The 22,631-nt window shown below is 45.4% G+C and overlaps 1 protein-coding gene across 12 annotated transcripts in view; it reads right to left on the reverse strand.

Annotated features, from left to right (window-relative positions):
• Positions 1–22,631, reverse strand: part of Itpr1 (inositol 1,4,5-trisphosphate receptor type 1) — a 342,349-nt gene that overhangs the window by 50,191 nt on the left and 269,527 nt on the right. For all 12 annotated transcript variants that reach the window (XM_075983288.1, XM_075983285.1, XM_075983283.1 and 9 more), the window contains 7 exons: positions 18,925–19,125; positions 17,329–17,439; positions 14,947–15,042; positions 11,862–11,984; positions 10,539–10,643; positions 6,886–7,078; positions 1,329–1,451 (listed from right to left, as the gene is read on the reverse strand). In XM_075983288.1, coding sequence (XP_075839403.1) covers positions 1,329–1,451; positions 6,886–7,078; positions 10,539–10,643; positions 11,862–11,984; positions 14,947–15,042; positions 17,329–17,439; positions 18,925–19,125 — 952 coding nt within the window. The remainder of the gene's footprint in view (positions 1–1,328; positions 1,452–6,885; positions 7,079–10,538; positions 10,644–11,861; positions 11,985–14,946; positions 15,043–17,328; positions 17,440–18,924; positions 19,126–22,631) is intronic.

Consider the following 22,631-nt stretch of genomic DNA (forward strand, 5'->3'; position numbering starts at 1 on the left):
AGAGGACATGGATATCTAAGAGAGGGGGAACATTTCATATCTGCCACCAGAACCCCAGTGCCTCTCAAATACCAGTTATCGAGTTGAGGATCCCCCCCAATAGAAAAAGTTGTCTTAAACTGTTTGCCTTTTCTCATCAGAACATGTAGAAGGCTCATGCAGATGACTGGAAGGAGATGGTGGGCGGGGGAAATCCATGAATGGCTGCAGCCGCTCTCCAGTCTAAACATTCAAGGAGTACTGGCTAGCGTCTCAAGATGTGCCTCACCCCTGACCTTCGAAACGGAAAAAAGATTCCAGAGGTTTCTTAAAGTCTTTAGTCTAAAACCATCCCAGAAGTGTGCTGTGGGAAAACATACAGTGGATTGGTTACAAAATGTCTGTGCTGTAAGATCAGCTCCACCACTAACTAGCTTGGCACACTGTCTCTCTCAACTTCTCAGACACATGCTTTCCCCATATGTAAGACATGGGGTTTAAAACAATTTCTGACAGGCTCCATAGCTTCTCCTCCTCCTCCTTTTTCTTTTAAACTATTTTAAGTTTGATTTAAAATCAAATCTTGGGTAAAAGCTACTATTTCATCTTATCTGGAAATGGGTAATTTGGAAACTGGGATTCTAAATGGCACCAATAGTTTCTATGATATAATTTAAGACCCACGTTCTAGCCTTCCTGTTGACATTCAGCTGTTTCCTTGAAATTAGAGATACTGAGCGAGAAATGATAGAATGTGCCTATATGCTGGCTAGTTTTATGTCAATTTGATACAAGCCAGCATGATTTGTGAAGAGGGAACCTCAATTGGCAAAGTGTCCCCAACTCTGACAGGGTCCTCAAAATTAGGATTCTCAGACTTTAGGGTATCTTCTTTCTTCTTTTTATAAATATAATTTTAATTACATTTTATTTTTTAACCTGGATGCCAATGGGATTATTTTAGTATTTAATTTATTTAGAAAAGAGTATCTCAAAATGAAGTACAAGTTTGTGATTCTCCCCAGAAGTTCCATTAGCAAAATCAAAAAAGTAGGCTGAGCAAGCCAAGACGACAGGACAGCAGGCAACACTGAACCATGACCTCTTCTTTATTTGGTTCCTGCCCCGATTTCCTTTGCTGGTGGATTGTGATGTGGAAGCATAAGCTTAAACAAACCTTTCCTTCTCCACGTTGCTTTTGGTCATGGTGTTTTTATCACAGCAATAGGAATCCCGAGGAAGACAGCCTGTCAGCAGAAGGCTGGAGCAAGAGAGGAGGATCCTGGCTTCCAGGCTAGTTTGTACTGTATAGCGAGACTGTGTCTCAAAAGATATAAAGATACGGTTACCTCCTCGCACTCCTTTAAAGGGGTAGAAAAATGCCACCAGCAGGTTCATTAGGACGGCCAGGTTGAAGGAAATGCTGCTCCAGAAAGACATGTTTCGGGCACACCAGTACAACACAGGCTGGGCTGTGGAAACAGATGAAGTCTGTGAGGTTGGTGATGATGATGATGACACATCAGAGCGCCAGAGCTCAGCATGGCCCTTCCTCCTCCTAGACCCCCACAAGTCCACTTTTGTTCCCAGTTTTGACCACAACAGTAAGAACGAGAATTTGTTTCCAAGCTGGCACACAGGGATGTGACATTGGGTCACTGGAGAACTCGCTAACAGAAGATGCATTGGGGGACAAGGAAGAAGAGAAGGGCAATGGCTGGGCCAGCTCCAAGTCCTGCATGCCTCAGTCAGCTCCACCATTTATGGAATCTGAGGGTTACCCAGAGTTCACACACTATGGTTCTGGTTCTTGCCCAGACCTCCAGTACCAGATGAGAAGCTCAGAGAGACTCAAGAATTCAATCAGCCTTTTAGAAATGTCAGGGAGACAGAACATTCGGAGCTGGCCCAGCTGAGCCTCTGACTGGGCCTGGTACCATTTTCTTGGCTTAAAACTCTCCATTAATTCTCCAGTGCAGGCCAATTACCCCTTTCTCCCATTGAGTCGCTTGTCATTTCCCTCAAATGGTACAGTTGATCTCAAAACCAAGGAACTGGGGACAGTAGGTAGCTGACCATGGTCAGCAGTGGAGTTCACATTTTCAAAGGTTCCTGGAGTCACAAAACTATCACGGAGAAGCAGGGGAAACTTTGCCCTTTGCCACCTTCTTAAGCCATTGTTCTGACTGATGATTCCATGCCACAGAAATCATAGAATTAACTGAAGGGACCATGTAGGGAACAGCGTCCATAAGATAGGCTCATTGGACATCAGTCCCCTCCAGAGCAGAGCAAAGGCTATGTGAGCCAGCATCTCTATCATAAACCACCTCCCTACCAATGAAATCTTCATTTAACTTTAGGACAGCAGCCAGTGACAAATTCAATGACCCTATAATGATGCCTGCAACAGCAGCCAAGCCTTTGGAAACTTCCATCCAAAGAAAGTTAGGGAACAATTAAAGAGGTCTCTGTGTAATTTAGTAATTGTTGATATCATGTTGGAACTTGGTCACAGGCAATGTTTCAAAACTGTTGAGTTACAGAGCTATGAGCAATCATCTAGTTTGAAATTCTTCATTTTTTAAAAAAAATAAGAGAAACCAATGCCCAGAATTTGGAGGAAGCACTGCCGATCTCATTTCCCCAATTAGTGATCATCTGGAGCCAGTGAAAGGGGTAAAGACAGATGGCCAATGTCACCATCCAATAGAGCTGACTGAATCCAGTCAACTTCCAAATAGCAATGTAATATTTTGTAAATTAATTGCGGAAACAAAAAAGAACATACTTTTTGAGACAGGGTCTCATGTAGACTAAGCTGGCCTCAAATCAGCTTGGCAGCTTAGGATGACTTCAAATTTCTTATCCTCCTGCCTCTTCTTCACTGAGTGTTGGGATGAGAATTGCACACCACTATGCCTAGTTTTATATGGTGCTGGGTTCAAACCCAGGGCTTCATGTATGCTAGGCAAGAACTGAATAACTAAGCCACATCCCTAGCCTGCTGAAGCAAACTGGAGATGAGAATTCATCTGGTCTGGCTGCAATAGTCACCGGCACGTCTGTGGGGACTGATGTCCACTTCTGAAATCCATAACAAAAACAGGGAAAGAACCGGAGAGATTAATGGCAGAAAGCTGGTAACCGCTGAAGCTGAGTGACGGGCTTTGGCGAAACTGACAGCATCCTCATGTATGCATCAAGAGCTTATAAGGAGTCCAGGAAAATATAAGAAGCTAACAGAGATCTGTGATGGTCCCCGGAAGCCAGAATTCCGTGCACAGGAACATGTCCCCTTCAGTACAACTGCAATAAATGTTCTTTCACTAGGGCATACAGTTTATGACTAAATCTGATTTCCCAGAGCCAACATTCTTTATACTCTCATTTTGAATCTGAACAATAAATAATCAGTCCTGTAGCTCAAATAGTTATTTATCCAGGTGCAAGGAAATAGTTAAAGACTACAACATCTTTCCACTTCCTGTAGGACATGGAGCTATGTCCTAGCCTTCTCCAAATCTTTCTCCCACATCTTCCACATGCTTTGCTTCTGCATTCCAACCTAGCGGTGACTCCCACAAACACAAAATTGTGCCCTTAAGCTCCCATGTTCTCCCTTCCTCTGTTGTAGACACATGCCATCAGTTTTGATATAATTCTTTCCTTGACAGAACCCTCTAAGAGGGACCACTGATTACACTGTCCCGAGTATGACTGTGCCAGTGCTCTGCTTCTAACACTGGAGAACCTGCAGGTGCTGGCATGAGGTTTCTAAGAGCAAGCCACTCGAGCTCTGCGGGCTTTCTCCTCATACTTGCTCTCCCATCATTCACTCCATGGAAAGCAGCTTTTGTGCCACAAGGACACGGGAGACTCACGGGAAGGCCCACGTGCAAAGAGTCCCCTGATTCCAGAGCTGCTGGAGAGCACTGAGAACCTGTATTCATCGGGGCTGCGTATACGCTCAGGTGACAACAGCCCAGGATGCCACGTCAGTGGCCACCTAATGAAAGACCCTAAGTCATTAACTATCCAGCTAAGCATTCTCAAATTAGAAACTGTAAGAAAATGAATGTTTTAAGCCATGACATACCTTTCATGATAAGCAAAATGATGCCCAATCAAATGTCCCCAAACCTGAATCTTCAGCTTGCGAATGTGTTATGTTACATGACAAAAGAGACTTCTAAAGTCTGTTAAGTGAGAGGAGGAGGTAGAAGTGATACAGCCTGAAAAAGGCTCTCCTCAACATTGCTGGCTTCGAAGACAGAAAAAGGCTCATAACCCAGAAATACAGGCAGCTTCTAAGAGTCTTAAAATGTTGGAGGTGGTAGCATGAACACATCCCACCCATACCTTGAGTTTTAACTCCATGAGAACCTCCCCAGACTTCTGACTTCCAGAACGGTAAGACAGTACACATAGGTTGTTGTAAGCATTGGAGTTTGGGGCAGTTTGGGCAATGAAACATATTTCCCCCTCCCAAAGGCTTAGGCTGTGTCTGCCAACTCTGCCAGATGCCACCACCATCCCTTTTCGTCTTTCAAGTCTTCATTTCCCATACTTCTGTAACCTGTCATTGCTTGATTATAGCCCTGGCCATAATCAGCTTTGTATTGTAGCCACTTAAAAATATGCCTGTGCCGTCTGTCTCTGTACAGATCGTTAGTTCCCACAGGAAGAAGTATACGCATTGCTAACCCCCCACTGTACCTTGCAGCGTGTTTTCTTTTACTAAGGACTGTAATTTGGCTGGATTGATAGACTTGTCACACAACAGCAAAGAGGTAGATTGCCAGCACCCAAGACAAAACTATTTAAATAACTGCATCCAGGGCAGGACTTGGTCACACTGGTTCCTGGTTGTTTGTTTTTAAAGAAACTGGGTTTTTCTGGAGGACTTAAGCATTTCCCACCTCTAATGTGATAAGCATGAGGCAAAATTTGCAGCAAGAAATGGTTGGCATAAGCAACTTTATCTAAGCCTCCTCTTGCTCTGCCTTCTAGTTACTACAGCTCAGAGTCTTCTCTTCAGCAGACATGATCTTCAGATATCAGAAAGGGATGGCCCAAGAAGAATGCATCCATACAGAAGGAAGTGTGCACGCACTTGTGTGTGTGTTTCAAGAATAAAGCAGGAAAGGGTTTCTGGAAAGCAAATCAAATTGGGTATTTGATTGTTGCAAAAGATAAAACCAATTTCTTCTAAGAAACAGATTTATTTATCTTTATTTTATGGGTATGAGTGTTTATCTTGCAGTGTGTATGTGCACCATATGCATGCCTGGTACTCACAGAGGCCAAAAGAGGCTGTCAGATCCCCTGGAACTGGAGTTACAGATGGTTCAGAATGGTCAGGCAGGTGCCAGGAAAAGAACTCAGTTCCTCTGCAAGAGCAGCCAGTGCTCTTAACCGCTGACCCATCTCTGCAGCCCCATAGTGATTTCTTAACACTAGAAAACACTAATATCAGTAGCCAAACAGACATCGAGGGCAAACTGGCTACCGATTTCCTCTCACAGCAATCACAACCTTTGTAACTTCAGCCCAAAGTAAATCAGCTTCACTAACACGACAGCAAAATCTCGTCTGCACACTTGGTAGACGAGAGCTGTTTAGTGAAAAGAAGTGTGTTCCACTTTAATGCTGTTTCTAATGAGTGCATCTCTTCCCTTCCGAAATACTTGGGATGCTTAATTCATTCATTATTTTCCATTTTTCTCTTAGTAGATGGCTTTGAAGCCAATTAAAACTTTCAGATGACAAGTACAGTGGTTCTTAAACTTCCCTAAAACAAACACTACTTTTCAAAAACAGAAATGAGAGAAGGCACTAGCTGCATTTCAAGGAAAGTCTTGGAACAATGAGATGGCCTTTCTGGGGTAAATGATTCTTTACAGCCCACTGGATGGCTGAGGATCTGGGAACGGTTAGGCCATTTGCTCCCCGCACCCCTTGAGGCAGAGGGCCCGCTACTACTGTGGATTGCACAACTCTTTGCCAAGTGTGACTGTGGGGTGGAGGGAAATGAGGGGGGAGGCGCACAGGGCAAGCCTGGTGAGGAGAGCAGGCCTGGCTCTGCTCAGACTGGCAGGGACCAGAGATAGCACAAGAGGTCCCGGAAACTGATCTCTGATGCCTGATGCCGCTCTCCCTTACCCTAACCACACCCTGCAGAGAGCCTTCACCATCTCAACTGGAGCTTGACTTCAGAGTTTCAAGTTAAAAAACAAAAGACAAAAAAAAAAAAAAAACCTGGCTCCCAACTCACAGGCACAAATAAAGCATGATCCTTTCAAAGCTGGTCACAACAGCTGATGCCAAACATGATGCTGGTGCCGAAGGATCACATTAAAACCTAATGAAAACTGGGAGCCGCGAAGCCCTCTGGGGCAGAGCTATAAATGCACCTAAGACGAGTAATCTCCATTTGACTTGGCTGGGCTTTACCACGGGACCGGCTGGTGAGCAATGCTGCATCTTCCATGGCAAACAATTGCGCTGCCTATAAAACGACTGGGAGTTTTGAACCTGAGCTCCTCCATCAAAGGGGAGATAGGTGAGTTCCAGGAACAGGTGTGCCGGTCTGCATGCTCAGCACAAGGGAACCATCCTGGGAAGGGAAATGACCTGGTCTTTTCTGTGTCTAGTTAGTTTCCACAGGGAAACACCCAAACAGGCACTCCATATCATCCACGATGCCCCCTGGGCCAATCAAATCAAATGCCGCATGAACACAGCTCATTTTGAGCCTTTAGATTAGGCCCATCTACTGAAATACTAACGTTCTCTCTCTTCAAAGGGGGGCAGCATCGCAGCTGCTCCTGAATGGTTCTACCAGGCCAGGTGTGAAGCCCAGAGCTGTGTGTTTCCAGAGCACCTCCAGGCACTACAGCTCACCTCGAAGTTTCTTCTGCCAGTTCATCTCATTAAAGAGGTCCTCGGAGCGCAGGAAGAAGTCGTTGATCTTGCTGCCCTGCTCATCCCTCTCTGTGGTGTAATATATTCGCAGTTTTGACTCCTTCGTCAGGAATTCACAGATGCTGGGCACAGGGAAGACAATCTGTTCCATTGTTCGGTCCAGTCTGACGATCTAGGGGGACAGTAAATGGAGGCTAAGCAGTTATCCCCAGAGCTTTCCATAAAGACTCTTGCTCTGCTATTGGCAGTGAATTGAGGGTTCAAGACTCAGGTAGGATACTGTGAATCTGTCTGATTTGAAAGGCCCGGGTTGGGATGTGTCTCTCTCTCTCTCTCTGTGTGTGTGTGTGTGTGTGTGCCTTTGTGCATGCGCATACCAGACATAAAAGTTTTGTTAAGTCTGTAAGAATTTGTTTAACCTCATACGCCATTCAGTTAAACATTACCAACTTCCCCCTATAATATCTTAATACTTCTCCACTTTAAAAAATACTGTTTTTAATTTTGTGACTACAACATGGAATATTCCCTTTTTAAAAAATCATTAGAATCACAAAACTATAAGAGCTATGTTCCACACACTCCCAAGGCACTTTAAAATGATTCTGCTTTGAGACTGTAGGTGAACAATGTACAGCCTTTACTAGACACTGCTGAAGTGTTTGTCTGGACGAACAACTGATAAGCTTAAAGACAACCAGCACAATTTCACAAGCTAACCAGTTTAGCCTGTCTAAAACTCTCAGCAGCAACTGACATCAATACTGTAGAGAGTCAAAATTAGCTGAGGAAAATGAACAGATGGGAAACCCATTCTTCCCTTTCCTTTAAATACAATCAGTGTTCATCTGGAATGGTTTGTACTGTGTTTTGTTGGGACAGTCAGCTGAGGCTGGTACTGTAGGATGAAACTTTCTACAGTGACGGGGTCATTCTCTGTGTGTTCAAGAGGACAGTCCTTAGTCACAGGTACAGCTGAGCACTGGGCACATGCAGTTACTGCAAATGGAGTCACAGGGACCACTGAGCACTGGGTACGGCAGTTTCTGCAAATGGGAAACGCAATCATTACTTGCAACTAATTGAGATTTAAAAGGCATGGCTTGAAGGCTGTCATATTAGATAGGGCAAATTTGGGTCACAGTTTCAGTAAGCCTCAATCCACTATCTTTATTCAGCAAAACCTGGGTTATCCCTACATCTGGGACTTTTAGAACAGACCTTTGCTTTTATATCACATTTGCAATGATGTCCGACATCTCATAATTTCCATGCAAGAATATGTGATATGATATGTGAACCAATATGCCTCTGGGAGGGTACTAGTGTTTTTTGTTTGTTTTGTGTGTATGTTTTTTTTTTTTTGAGACAGGGTTTCTCTGTAGCTTTAGAGCTTGTCCTGGAACTTGCTCTGTAGACCAGGCTGGCCTCGAACTCACAGGGATTCACCCGTCTCTGCCTCCTGAGTGCTGGGATTAAAGGCATGTGCCTCCAGGCTTCATGAGGCTCCAGGCGTGCATGCCTGCACCTCCGGTTCTCTTCCTTGTTGGGCTTCGTCCCCGGGGTTGTCTGCTTCCAATTCTAGAACAGTCTACTTAGTCACAGTTTCAAGTATAGAGAACTCTAAAGGGCCAAGGGCTGCAGTACACCGGAGACATGACCTCTTGGCCTTTTTTACCCTTCCCCAGAGGCTGAGGAGGTCAGGTGAAGCCCAGGGCTAACGCCCTGGACAGGAAGAGCTTGCTCCCTCTCTCAATACCTTTGTTCCCTGATGGGGCAAGAGAGGTGACTCAGGCTCAGTTGTGGTGGGAAACTTGTGGTGGTCAGGCAGGTTCTCACAGCCCTGACTCTGTAAGAGCAGAGGAACACGGTCTCCACACCAGCGCCTCCTGGATCTAGCTGGAGCTGGGGCAAGGGTTGGAATCATTCTGTTGGCAGAATGGTTTTGGTTCAAAATCAACCTGTTTTAACTGGAAGTGTAGTGTGTGGTTAGTACCTAGAACCTGCCGGGGACACAGGCTCAAGGACCGGTTCTGAATATTTGCTATGAAGAGGCCACCCGCTTCACACAGACAACATCTAGAACGATTCCTTCCTTCACCTATGCACAAAAGAGAAGAGTAACAGGCTCCAGGGGGCAAAGGGGGGGAGCAGAAGACCTGTGGTGAGAATTCCATTGGATGGCTCAAGTGTGAAGATTCCGGAGTTTGCTAGCAAAGCCCCAAGCAGCTATGACACAGTACCCTGGATCTGCATCCATAACCCTGCAGGGAATCAAAAGGAGGGTCCTGGCCAGTCAAGGGCAGGATTTGGAGGCTAGTGACAGTTTTTAAATTTTCACTGTTGAAACAGATTTAGCAGTAGGAGTCAGGAGACAGAACAGCATTCCTTCTCTACCTCTAGCAGTAGGAGAATTTATCAGGCTCCAGTCTCCTCCCAACTGGGCCAGAGTTGGGCATATTCTATTTATATTTAACATCCTGTACTGCCAAGCTTGTTTTCTAAAGGATGCAGGGGACAGAGGCGGCCAAGATCCTGGCCACAATCAATAAATCAGGACTAAGCGTTCACAATACATTTGGCATGGCTGACGAGTTGATCAAATGAAGCATTTCATCAGGACGACCTGGAGAGGTAAGAACAGACTCCTGAAAAGCCATCATGCTGAACGTTTTATTCTGTCCAACAAATCTCTCTTCTGACACTGATATTATATTCATTAGCAAAACAAGGCCTCACATGCCAACTAGCTAGATCCTGGGGCCAGACATGTTTCCCAGATGCTAAGAGACAATGCAGGTGATAGGAAAACTCCATCTGTGACACTGGCAGCTAGAGAAGGGTGCATCCTCACCGAGCCTTACTGAAGAGCTCCTCCATTTGCCACAGACGTGATGCTACACACTTTGGAAGGATAGTGAGAGTGTTCTGTGCTGTGTAAAATGCAGAGGATGGCGGGGCTCGGGGAGTGGAATGCTAGCAGTTCCGATGCTCTGAGGATGAAGTGCAGGCTTCTTCCCAGAAGTGTGTAAGCTTCGGATGCTCTGTGCTGCCTCCTCTCCTTTATCTTGCACCATTTCCCCCTTGACTCATCCAATTCCAGCCGTGCGTGCCTTACCTGCAGTCTTCCCTGTAGAGTCCAGAAAAGCTCCTCCCCCTGGGCACCGCCCATTTCAGTCCCACGTTCTTTCACTCTGTATCTGGATGTCATTCATCAGAACAGACCTCCTGGGTCACTATACTCTACAGCAGGTCCCTCCGCTAGACTTTGGGTGTGTACATATGTGTACATGTTCATATGTGCAGGTGCTTCATCTGGATTACTCATGTGGGTTCTAAGGGGTGAAGTGGGTCCTTGTGTTTGCTTGACAAATGCTTCATCAACTGAGCTATCGCCTCAGCCCTACCGACTTGTCTTAGGTGCTGGCCAGAATTTATAATTAAATCTACATCTGCTACCTAATAGAGGAACCTAGGAACAGGAAGCACCCCAACATCTTTATTGTTGAGAGCAGTAAGAAGATGTCAACCCTGATACAGGGTACCATCCACTGAAGGTCCAGGCCTTGCTGCCTGAGCTCTCCCTGCTCACGACTTAACGAATTTTTTTGTATGTTCGTTGTTTGCTTTACCTCGATTTGTGCCGTGTGCTTTGCGTAGAACTCTAAAGCTTCATCACCATCCACTTGGCCTCCAGGTTTCAGCATGGTTTGGAGTTCTTTGTTATGCCGAGCCAACTAGAACACAAGCAAAGAGAAAACTAGTGTAAGAGCTATTTTTAAACTCTACGTTTCTTTCTTTGAGTCAGGGTCTCACGTATCTCAATCTGGCCTTGAACTTGCGATGTAGCTGAGGATGATCTTAAACTTTTGATTCTCCTGCCTGTCCCTCCCTTGTTCTGGTTTTACAGATGTACACCTCCACAACTAGGCCTCTGTGCTTGCTAGGCAAGCACTCTACCAACTAAGCTACACCCACAGTCTTTCTAAGGCTGAGTTAAAAAATGCAAAATGACCAGCAGTAAGCCAAGGGCTACAGTACCCAGAGGCTTGCTCCCTTCTGCTTGGCTCTGCTCTGCAGAGTCTGGCATACAAGAATGAATGGTTCATGCTCATCCAGGATTCCCCCCCCCCCCTTTTTTCTCTGATTTCTTAGGCCAGGCAGGAGGGACATGAGGTTTTCCGTGCACCCCATTAAGCCTCCATTGTAGGACTATTCAGAAACCCTTTTGGATGCTGCTAGATGCTGACAATGGAGGTGATGTGGGACAGGGGAGTGTTTGAAATCCTTCAGTAGATACGCAGGGGCAGGGACCTGGCAGCTTTAGGCCTCTTGTCTTTATTGTGCTACACCCAGGTACTGTACCCAAGCTTAAAGGGGGCGAAGGAAAGGGCATGTCAGTTTCCAGCTGGGCTGCAGCTTGCCCATCCCCACCCAGAAGCTGAAGGCACACCAGCATACCCAAAGAAGAAGCAACTTCAAAAACCAAGGCACTTGGGAAGGGATTACGAAATGTGGCAGTTTGGTGTCAGGGCAGAAAATATCACCCAGAAAGGCAAACAAAAGGAAATTGTGAGGACAGGTTCCCACAGATTCCCAAATGTGATAGGCAAGGAGGTTCAAGTTTATTTCTTTAGGTTGTTAAGAGAGATTCATTAGTATTTATAAAATGCCTAAGACGCCCTTTCAGCGGCTCCAGACAAAGCACCCAGTGTCACTGCTCAAGGGTAGATGCGTGTACAGTGCATGGGGATTTCCAAGTTCCTGACTTACCACACTGAGAAAGTGGCAGAGCCCTGGAATTTAGCCCCTTGAGGCAGATGGCCAAACACACCTGCAAGCCATGCTCCCTAAGGGACAACCAGTGCTTGGAGGAAGCTTTCCAGGAAGAGTCAGTGTCAGGGCAGCTGAGAATGCTGGTGGTGTCTAGAAGGGCCCGAGAGGGAGGGCTGTACCTGGTGAGCGAGTATGTAGATGTTGTGGCCCACGTTCCTCGGGGAGGCAGCTCCGTCCTCTCCATTCTCCCCATCCTCAAATTCCACTTCACCTTGCATGTAGGCTTTCTTGATCACCTCCACCTTTGAGAAGGGACAAGAGAACACACCTCCTGACTCAGAGGTGACCCGTGTGGGACTGGCATCTACAGCACTTAGCCAGCTGTCCCTGCTCCTATATCTCATCCCCCAGGCTTGGATACAGCCTCAGACTCCTTAGTTAAAATGATGTTGACGGTGAATACCAGTTGACCTTCACCAACAAGACAAGCTCATTCTCTCCACTTAGACCAACCGATGATCAATGGCTGGTTCATACCCTCCTGCTTTAGAAACTGATGGTGGCTATAAAAACACGTTGATAGGGCTGGAGGGAAAAGGGTTGGTGAGATGATGGTTCACTGGCTAACATGGGCCTTGCCCTTGAAGCCTGAAGACCCAAGCCTGAATCCTGGAATCCACAGAAGAAAAAGGGAACTGGCCCTTGATTTCTACACATGTAACCCCACCCACCCCACCCCATGGATGCACACGGAGATACCACCACCACCACCGCACCACCAAAACCTGGAAAATGGCAAAATGTCACACACACACACACACACACACACACACACACACACACACACACACACACCAAATTTTCCTCATTCCAGCCATTGCTTCCTCAGGGGGAAAAAAAACCCAAAACACAAAAACCAACCAAACAAAAGAACTAGTAAGAAATTCATCGGCTTTTGGAAAAGTAGTACAATTCCTTTCTGGGTCCAAGTCTCCCAGACCCTCTCCCATGGGAAGGCAACTGTATGGACCAGCAGCACCTGCTGAAAACCTGCACTGTGTCAAGTACTGTACTCAGTGTGCTAATGTCGTTAAGGTGTAAGGCTCACAAACGTTTTATGAGGGCTCAGAAACTTCCATTCCTTTATAGATGCAGAAATAAAGAGATAAAAGAACATTGCTAAAGTCATGGTTAATGAGCTAGGATTTGAACTTGGCCACTACCCGTCACAGCTGCCTGCCTGACCCAGGACTCCTCATAACCTAGTAGTATACTTCTTAGGGCATTTTACTACCTGTTGACTGTTCTCACTCAGTTCCCAGGGTGCAGGGGCTGGTGCTGCTTATATCTGAATCTATCTCCTGGCACTCAGCACAGTGCACAGAGGTGGACCTGCCGAGCTTCCCTAAATAAACATATCATTTAGAATTTAATAATGCAAACACTAAGAATAAATATGCTCAGTTATACTAAGAATTAATCATTTCCTTTGATGATTCAGAAGATATTGCAGCCTGGGGGCACCTTCTTTATTGCTACTAGCCATTATTTGGGACTTCTTTATTATCCAAGATGAAACCTGAAGAGAGCCACACATTCTGTACTGACAGTGGGTCAGCTGTTACTTGGAGGTGAGACCCTTGCTCTCTGAGTTGGTATTCCCAGCAGCTCTAAAACCAAACCCAGCATGTTACACATGCAAAGTACATGGATCGGTGCACGCAAGCATATGCATGCATACATGTGCACACATAGATGTGTTCTGGATATCTAAGCTTTTTTCCTATTTGTCTTCTTAGAACTCTGTTGACACCAAAGAAGACTTGACCCTTTCTATGAATAATGTGCTCTAAACACAAGGGGGAAACCCAGGAGATGAGGGCAGCCATAGCAAGGGGTTGTGGCATTTCCTCTACCCAAGACAGTCATGAAGAGCCAGGGCACGCTCCTGATTTGTAAGAGCTGAAATGGGTTCTCTCCAAAGGCTATTCTGACTGTAATAAGTAATGACGACCCTTAGCTACCCGGTTACCCCAGTTACATAAGCTGTTATGTAAACTTGCAGAGACTCCTGTCTCTGCTGAGAACTCATTCCCTGACCTCTGGGATCAAAGAGCCAGGCTTCTGTGAACTTTTATTTAAAGGAATACATAAAGGGACTTTGGTCTGGTCTCTAGTGCACATTCAGGTCACTGGGAGGCAGAAATGTTTTAATGTCCTCATTTAAATCTGTCAGTTACAGTTTATTTGCATGGGGGAAAGTCCAAACAGACTCAACTCCTATCACCCATCCTTGAATACTGCTCTTCTCAGAATTCCCACCACCAACTCCCAACATGGAAGTCAGCCCATCACGAATGTTGCTCTTTGAAAATCAACTGGGTCATGTTTTAAGAAAACAAAACCAAACATCAACATTCAAAATACACTCTCCTGCCACCAAGAACAGATGTGAACTTGTAAGTCCTAAAAAAAAAGTGGCAGGGGCCTATGTAACCCCAGCATATGAAGTAAAATGATCATGAGATCAAGGCCAGCTGGGGTACAGCAAAAAAAAAAAAAAAAACAACCAAGGGTGAGGGTGTCAGGGAACGGGGGTGCACACCCATAGCCCCGATACTTGGGAGGTGGAAGAAGAGCCAGAGTTCAAGGACAGCCTCAGCTATGCAGCGAGTTTGAGGCTAGCCTGAACTCCATGGATTGTGTCTTAACCTCCTACTCCTGTCCTTCCCCCATTCAACACAACACCACAAATCAAGAGCTGGGAATGTAGCTCTGTGGTAGGACACTTGCCTAATAATGAACAAAGAGAAGAAAATGGCCTTCAGTTCTTAAAGGACTACATGCCAGGTACTGTGCTACAGGTTTGATGACTTTAGTACTCTAGAGTTCAAAATAGCCGTCAATGTAATGTTACCTTCCCTTTTATAGACTAGGACCGTGCAGCTACCTACCTAAGGTGACACGGTCAATGCGCTGAGCTGTGGACCTGAACCCACCCTCACCCACTGCCCTGTTCTCCGTGGGTGAGCACAGGGGAGGGAAGCTTCTGTATGTGGTCTGTGCTGATAGGACAAGGTGGAACACCCCATGTCCACTGCCCTACTTCTGTACCCAGGCACAGGTCTGGATTAAATCATCCTTGATACATTTTGGGGAATGGTTTCAGAAGATCAAAGAAGCAGGACCTTCATTCTTCATTCTGCCTTGAGTTTTGCTCTGAGGTTTGTTGGTGCTACTGTCAAAGGATCAGTCACAACTCACCAGTTCCTTGGGCCTCATGTTGTACAGAATCCTCTCTGCATTTTCACTGTCGTGCCTGCTTTCCATGATGGCCAGGAGTAGCTTTGAAGCATTGTTCTAAATGGAGAGAACCAGGGAAAGAAATATGAGGGGGTGTTTGGGCAGCCGCCTAGACATGTGTGTCCAGCTGCTGACATAAGTGCGCATCCTGGCTGGACAGACAGATTCACCCTATATGGCCAAGGACATTCCAGAGTATCGTCACTAGGCAGAGGATGTGCTACTCGGGACCTTAGAAGCATGTGTGTAGAGTCTGACTCGGGTCTAAGGGTCTGCATTTGTTAGGACATACATTATATTTCTGGAATCTTTTACAACCTCTGGAACCCCAGAACAGGGGTAAGAGATTGGGCAGAAGCACACTTCAGACACTGCTCTCAGGAAAGATCTGTCAGCTAGTAAAACCTACAACAGTTGTAGCAGAAATAGACAATTTATACATGGGTGTTAGAGGGTATCCACAGGGGACACCAGGGTCCCCAGATTCTCAGCCTCATATAAAATGGAATAGCATTTCCATATAATTTATGTATCTTTTTTGTCTGCTTCATCTGCATATTATTTATAAGACCTGATCAGGTATAACTGCTGTGTCAAAACTCGGTCTAAACTGTGGACTGAGAATAAGGTGAAAGGTGTATATACACTTAGTACAGATACAATTTTTTCCCCTTAAATATTTTGTTATTGGATATTGTGAGCCAGAGATGACAGTCAATAAATACAATTTCTCCCTGTCTTAAAATCCATAAACTTTCTTATTTCCTAATATCATTGAGTACATATGCTATTAGTTAATACAAGTGGCCCAGAGGAACACTTCACATCCACCAACACATACTTTCCCATTACATTAACAACACCCATGTGTCCACAACCTGGCATTTCTTGGCTTAATTTCATTTGAGGTCCCAGGTCTACAATTTACATATTTCTTTGTCCATGGGTCTCAAGGTTGGTGTTTTCCTTCTGGGGATTGGAAATAGAGACATTTTTCCTTCTCAGCTTGGGTCACAAAAGTTCAATCTAGTGGCTGAGCTCTCACCCGTTTCTATCCCAATCCTTAGACTGCTACTTTCATTGAAAAAGGCACTGAAATGCCAACTAGGAACACATGGATGTCTCAGTCTATTTCAGACACGCATCATGTACTTTCTGATAAGTGATAACCATACGAGAGCAGGAATGATATTCAAGTCAAGTATAAAGTATTTATCAGAAGGAAAAAACAGCGCTAAAAAATTCCATTTAAACCATATGCTCAAATCAACCACGATTTGGACTCTCAGTTCTAAATGCTAAAGGAAAAATAAAATTGATCATGCAGTTTCTTGGGGAGTCGGTTACTATCTTCCTAAGGCCTTGTTTTCTACTGTTGCCCACGCAGTAAATGCAGACGAGCATTTTAGCTGACCTCTGTAGTTGAACACTATCTCTCAGTCATGATAAGGTACCTACTCCTGCCTACGGGTGTGAGAGAGCAGGAATCTCAGCATGCCCTGACATGGGAACAGCAGAAGAGGAAATGTGCTCAGAGATGCTAACGCATTTCCAAACAGCATCACACATCAGGGTATGTTGCAAGGTCAGTTCTCAGAACTAGATATTTTTTGAGTCTTTGACAACCTCTAAAAACCCCAAACAGGGGCTAGAGACTTGGGGACTGGATGATAGGCCTTCAGGAATGGTCTGTCAATTAGTAAACCCCAAAGAATGAGCACCTTGAAGTCACCATTTAACTCCATAAAACTATCTTTACAAGGCATGACATGCTAGGGCTGCGGCAGGGTGGCAGCTCCAGGTTCCCATTCATAACAACGAAAGAAGGTATTAGAGGATTGTCGGGTACACTCTTATTTTAAGCCAACATCATCAGTCATCCTTCTTCCAGATCAGTGACTGAACAGAAAAAGCTGTCACCTGACTAAGTAAAAATAGATTTCTGGTGACAATGGAAGGGCCAAGTTGTACATGCTTCACTGGCCCTTCCCCAAAAGCAGCAAGCTCAGAAACCAGAGGACTGGTGTTTCTCTTCTCCCTCCCAACCCCCACTGGATTTCCGATTTCAGGCTTTTCATTCTTGGGTACTTTTTGAATTTCTCAGTTCTGGTGACAACTCTTCATTCCAGGTGACCTAATTAAAAAGCTGGTACCCTCTCAAGGCCCTTCTTTGGAAAGAGCAAAGTTCTGCATTTTAGGTCAGAATGTGCAATGTGGGTCATTCGTTCAGTTAAACAGAACTGTCTTTGGTATTTAGTTTCACAATACCGTGTCACATGCCAGGCAAAGCATTAATGGACTTTTCCCAAAGGTTGCCGCCTCTAGCTCTCAGTCTCTACTTGCCTTCAGTTCTAAAACAAGGTCCATCCGTTTCTTTCCCAGTGGGTTGATGTCATTGAGGATGAGGGCTGTGATGATATCGATGCCATTGGATTCATGGGTGGCGATGCAGTTCTGTGTAAACAGACACACACACACACACACACACACACACACACACACACAGCGAGAGAGAGAGAGAGGCATTAACACAAATGCTGGCCATAAATCAGACGTCAAAGGGCAACAGGCTAAACTGCTATTTCAACACAATGCTTACCACTCCCATAATGTCATTTGGGGAGAGTGCAATTTTCCGTGAGAAAGTGGTAAAAATAAAAGACAGATGAAGATCTCTAGTTTCAGAATTAACAGTAAACAGTAGGAAAGTCCCCATACACCCTAACTGATAAATTGGCTGAGTCTGATCCAAATAGTGCCGTGCAATCGGCTTTGTTCTTATAGGAAAATATGGTGTGTGACTGATACCAGGATCTGAGCCCCTTTCCCCTTTAGAACTGTGTTCCGTTCTCTCTCTGTCACTCATCTTGTGAATTTGGTACTTCTGCTTAAGGCTTAAGCTTGGACAGCAAGCTTCTGCCTCAGTTCACACGGTATCAAAATGGATCAGCCTTCCCCAAGTTGGATCCTTGACTGAAGAGCAAACTACCTTGGCCTGTTCCTTTCAATTGACCTTGGTGTAGCAGGAAAGTGAACTTGAGGTCTTACATCCACAGTTCCAGAACCCTTGCATTTCCTTGTTCTTTCTCATAACCAGAGCTATTCTGCCTCCTTCATCGGGGAACCAGGAGAAGGAAGTGGATCTCATAAAATGTCCTCCCTCTAAGACTAGGGTTTCCACAGACGGTGAGTTGCTTAATTTAAACTGCTTCCTTGGAGCAAATGTCCTGCCTTCCTCAACTAACTCCGCGCTTAATACTTTCCCTGGCCTTAGGGTTGGTTAGAACTAACCACTTCAAGCCAGGACGGAACTACCATCTGAAGTTAAAAACCACAGTCGTTCTTGTCCTGCAGTGCGAACTCATAGAATCTTCCAGCAGCCATGAATGAGCAATGCTTCTACTTAAGAAAAAAGAAAAACATTGGGCTCCACTCCAGAATTACACTTCTTGGGAGGTCAGTCAAGACTAGCTGGGCTTTTCCTTTCCCAGAAGTCCATGATGTTATAGCTCAGCTACAAATGTTCTCTTCTTGCTTCCGATTTATTTCACAGGAAGCAAGTGTTTTCTTTCTAGCTAGGTTTCAAGGAATCACTTTTTGATCTTTTCTAGAATTTAGAATAGGTCACTTTTCTCAGGGGCTAATTTAATTCCCACTTTATTATTTACCCCTAAATATCCAAGTTATGATTGGATAGTTAGACCAAATCAAATTACACTGAGCCAAGCCAAGACATAGTCACCCACTCATTCACTGGGTAAACTTCTGGATTATGAGAAGGCACCATGGGAACTTCCCCACTACTGGAGAAAGGCTGCTTGTCTTATGAGCACCCTGAGATTGACGGGTAGTTGTTACGTGGCTTCTGAATGGGTTTCTGTTAACGTTTCCAAGTAATAAATACGTCTTGCTCGCATACCAAAACATGAACAGAGTTACCTGGTTCTCGTGGCAAGGCCCTTGGCAGTATTCAGTCAGGCTCTCCAGGGTTTGGTTGATAAGGGCTACGTTCTTCTCGTTGATGTATAGTCCGAGAAGACCAAGGCCTCCAGTTGTGCTCCCGCAGATACAGTCCAGAAACTGCAGTGTCTCACACACCAAATTGTAGTTGGTCTTATTGTTTTGGCAACGAAGGAAATTCTACAATGGGGCATGTGAGAACAAAAGCAAAGAGAAGAGGGCAAAGGTCACCATCCTGCAACTTTGATTGTCTCTAATAGGTTGGTGTCCTGGACTGATCAGCTGCTAGGAAGACAGGTACAATATGGAACAGAAGACTCTGCGTGTCCCGGGGATGGTCAACCTGTGGCCTTGGTCTATGGCTTCAACCCTGGGACTTTTCCACAATGTGTCTGCATGAGATTCAGAGAAGGAGGCATTTTCTTGGAAATTCACTTCAGGTTCTTTTGGTATGAATTCTCCTATTTCCATTTACTCTTTTAGCAAAGTTAATTTGGGTATATATCCAGGTGTGGTGAGGGTGTTCATGTATGGATGACGGCCAGTGGTCAATGTTGGGGATCTTCCTTGACCGCTCTCTACTTTACTGAGGCAGAGCTCTTCACAACCTGGAATTCACCTATTTAGCCAGGATGGCTGCCCAGTGAGCACCAGGGACTGTTGTGTGCTGGAATTATAGGCACGCACTGCTATGCCTAGCTTTTTACATCAAGACCAGATCTGAACTCTGGTCTTCATAGTTGCAAGACAAGCACTTTACCAACTGAGCCATCTCCCTACCCTTCTATTTATTTCTTCCTTTACCCTTGCCTATCACCTTCTCACTGGGTGGTTAGTGGGTTGTGGTTATATTTAAAGGTGACAGAGTGGACTGTGTGCTGAACACACAAGGCTAGTACTAAGTAGAGTGCACCACAAAATGAGATGGTAGAGGCTGGTGTCAGGGCTCTTAGCTCAGAGGCAGAGAGCGTGCCTAGCATGCATGAGGCCCCTGGTTCCATCACTGGCATTGAAAACAATCGCCTTACCTCCTCTACACACACACACACACACACACACACACACACACACACACACAGAGTTTGGCTCTAGGCAGATGTCATGAAGAAAACCTGGGTTAACTTGCTTGACCATTTCCGCTACTAAATAAGGGGTGTGAGTGAGTAAACGTGCGTGTGTGTATGTGCGTATACATGTGCGTGTGCTCATGTATATGTGCCTAACTATGTATTCTCCAAGAGATACACAGTAAGATCCTTCCTCAACAAGATATGGAAAGCAACACCTGAGTAACTTTGTAAAGCTGGGGATTTTGACAAAGGGGCACTTGTCTGAGACTCTGTAGTGAGACACAAATAAACTACAATATTCTTATATCTCAGAGTTAGAGAGTGGGCAATACCTACACTAGAAACTTGGAAGTAAAATGATAGAAAGGCAAAGTGGACATAAGCCTTGATGTGGCAATTCCACTTCACTCTACAAAGTAAGCACTGGACATTCATGGGAACACTCTTTACAACAATGGAGAAATGGAAGTGACCTAAATGCCTACCAACCAGGGAGCAGCTAAAAAATACAGCATACCTATAAGATTTCATATTATAAATTAGAAACTTTGAGCAGGTACTGGCATACCAACATGGAAAGATCTCTAGGTCATGCTGTAGGTTAGCAAAAAAAAAAAGCAGATTTATAATCATGTAGATTACTGTATAATATATATTCAAATGTATGCCAAATGTTCCTAAACAAAGTAAGGAGGGGAACAGCTCTCTGTAGATAGAAGCTATACAACTCTTTATTTAAATACTTACTGCCATTAGAAAACTTAGGACGAGGATTTTTTCATGTATGATTTGAGCAGCAGAAGCCCCATGGAAGCACAGATTAAAAGTTGGTAAGTAGACAGACCGCTAACTCATCACCCTCCCCCACATTTAACCCCAGTCCTTTCATTCAATAACACAGTTCCAGTTCTGGTAGGACACAGAAGAAGGACAGATTACTGTGGGCTTTCCTGAGGTAAGTAGCTCTTTCAGAAGGCTATAGGAAGCCAGCAGCGGGTTATACCCGGCTTCTCCCTTGCTGTGGTGACTGAAGGAAGGTGCTGCATATCTTAAGGTCTGGCAGGATAAAGGTTCCTCAGTACAGGCATCAAAAGGATACAGATGCTTAAGATACTAACTCACAGCATCCCCTCTGAGGCCCATTCTGGTGACAACACTGGATGCTCCTCTCTGCTGTATGACGTTACTGCTCCTACCACAGTGTTCTCTGGCAGCAGCAATTAACTCCTGATTCTCTAAGGTCTCCCCTTTCTTGCCTCGGAGGCTCCCATTCAGTATTCCCTCTTTCTGACTCACTCCCCGGGCCTTCCTTCTGACTCCTCTTCCTTCAGGATACAGTATAAAGTCACTTTGTCCCAGAAGTCCTGCCTGCTCTGAGGCACCCCCCATCTTATGGGATGGGAGCCTAGAAGGATGCCTTTCTGTTCTCTAGGAACCAGGTGGGCCGCGCGGGCTCCACCGAGAGCCACAGCCACGGCTCAGAGTTGCAGGCAGCTCACACAGCTCTTTCCTAACTCAGATCTATTTCCTCTGTCTTTTACAAAACCAGACACATACTTTTCACTGAGAGGCCCAGGGACGCTTTGTTAATCCACCTTGAGCACACACCACTCTGTCCTGTGAGCATGAAGAAGCTCTGTCTTTTCGGGAGCGCAAAGGGTGGATGAGGATGGTGAGGAAGGGAAAGGTTTTGGGCCAGTGCTCATGTAGCCTTTGGCCTTTAACCTGGGGAAGGGGAAGCTCCGGCCGTGGCTCAGCAAACACTCGAAACCACACAAACTGGTGAAAGGGCAGGCAGTCCTTCGTCAGGTTTCTGACTAAGCAGGCCTTGCTCAAGGCGGCAATGGCCCATTTGGCAGGGCCAAATTCGGTAGCTTTCTCTCCACTGAACGTCTACCAACAGGAAAGAAGTCAAGGTTATAAATGTGACAAGAAGCTGGCACAAGCCCAGAGACCGCTGCCTTAGAAGGCTGGGGCTTCCTCCCTCTGAGCAGATCTCTATTTCCTTGCACAGAGGAGTAGACCACTCCTGCCTGGCAGCCGTAAGAAAAACTGCCAGTGCCCCACCATCATCTGCCCAGGGGTTCTGCCAACAGGTGGCATTCTTAGTAGGTACATCCTACTTAATGTCATTTTGAGACCTGGTTTCTCACAAATACAAATACAATGCCAGTGGAGCAGGTTCCCACGATCTGTGGGAAAACCATGCTTCTTTCTTTTTACTGCTTTTTGTTTTTAAAATTGATTTTTAAATGACCACATTCAGATGAGTTTCATTACACCACTTCCATAAACATCACAGGAGTTTTTAAAAGATGAATCTCACTTCCCCCAGACCCAGTCAAAGCAGGGATCCAGGAACACCACAGGGCTCTGCAGACACCAAGGGTCCCAGAAATGACCCCTGTGCCCTCTCAGGCTCCTACAAGATGAGGGCTGGAGAAGGAAGGCTCGGGGACATTCCAGTTTCCCCTCTCCACAGGGCAGTTTTGATCTATTCTGCTCGGCTTAGTCCATTTCTACACAAGATATCTTCAAACAAAGGATTCTAAGGTTAAGAAAAAGGTGTCTAGAATCGCCTAGTTGGAAAACCATTATGTACCTTCAGAGGGTAAG

This window comes from Microtus pennsylvanicus, chromosome 8, assembly GCF_037038515.1.
Source record: "Microtus pennsylvanicus isolate mMicPen1 chromosome 8, mMicPen1.hap1, whole genome shotgun sequence".
Lineage (NCBI taxonomy): Eukaryota > Metazoa > Chordata > Mammalia > Rodentia > Cricetidae > Microtus > Microtus pennsylvanicus.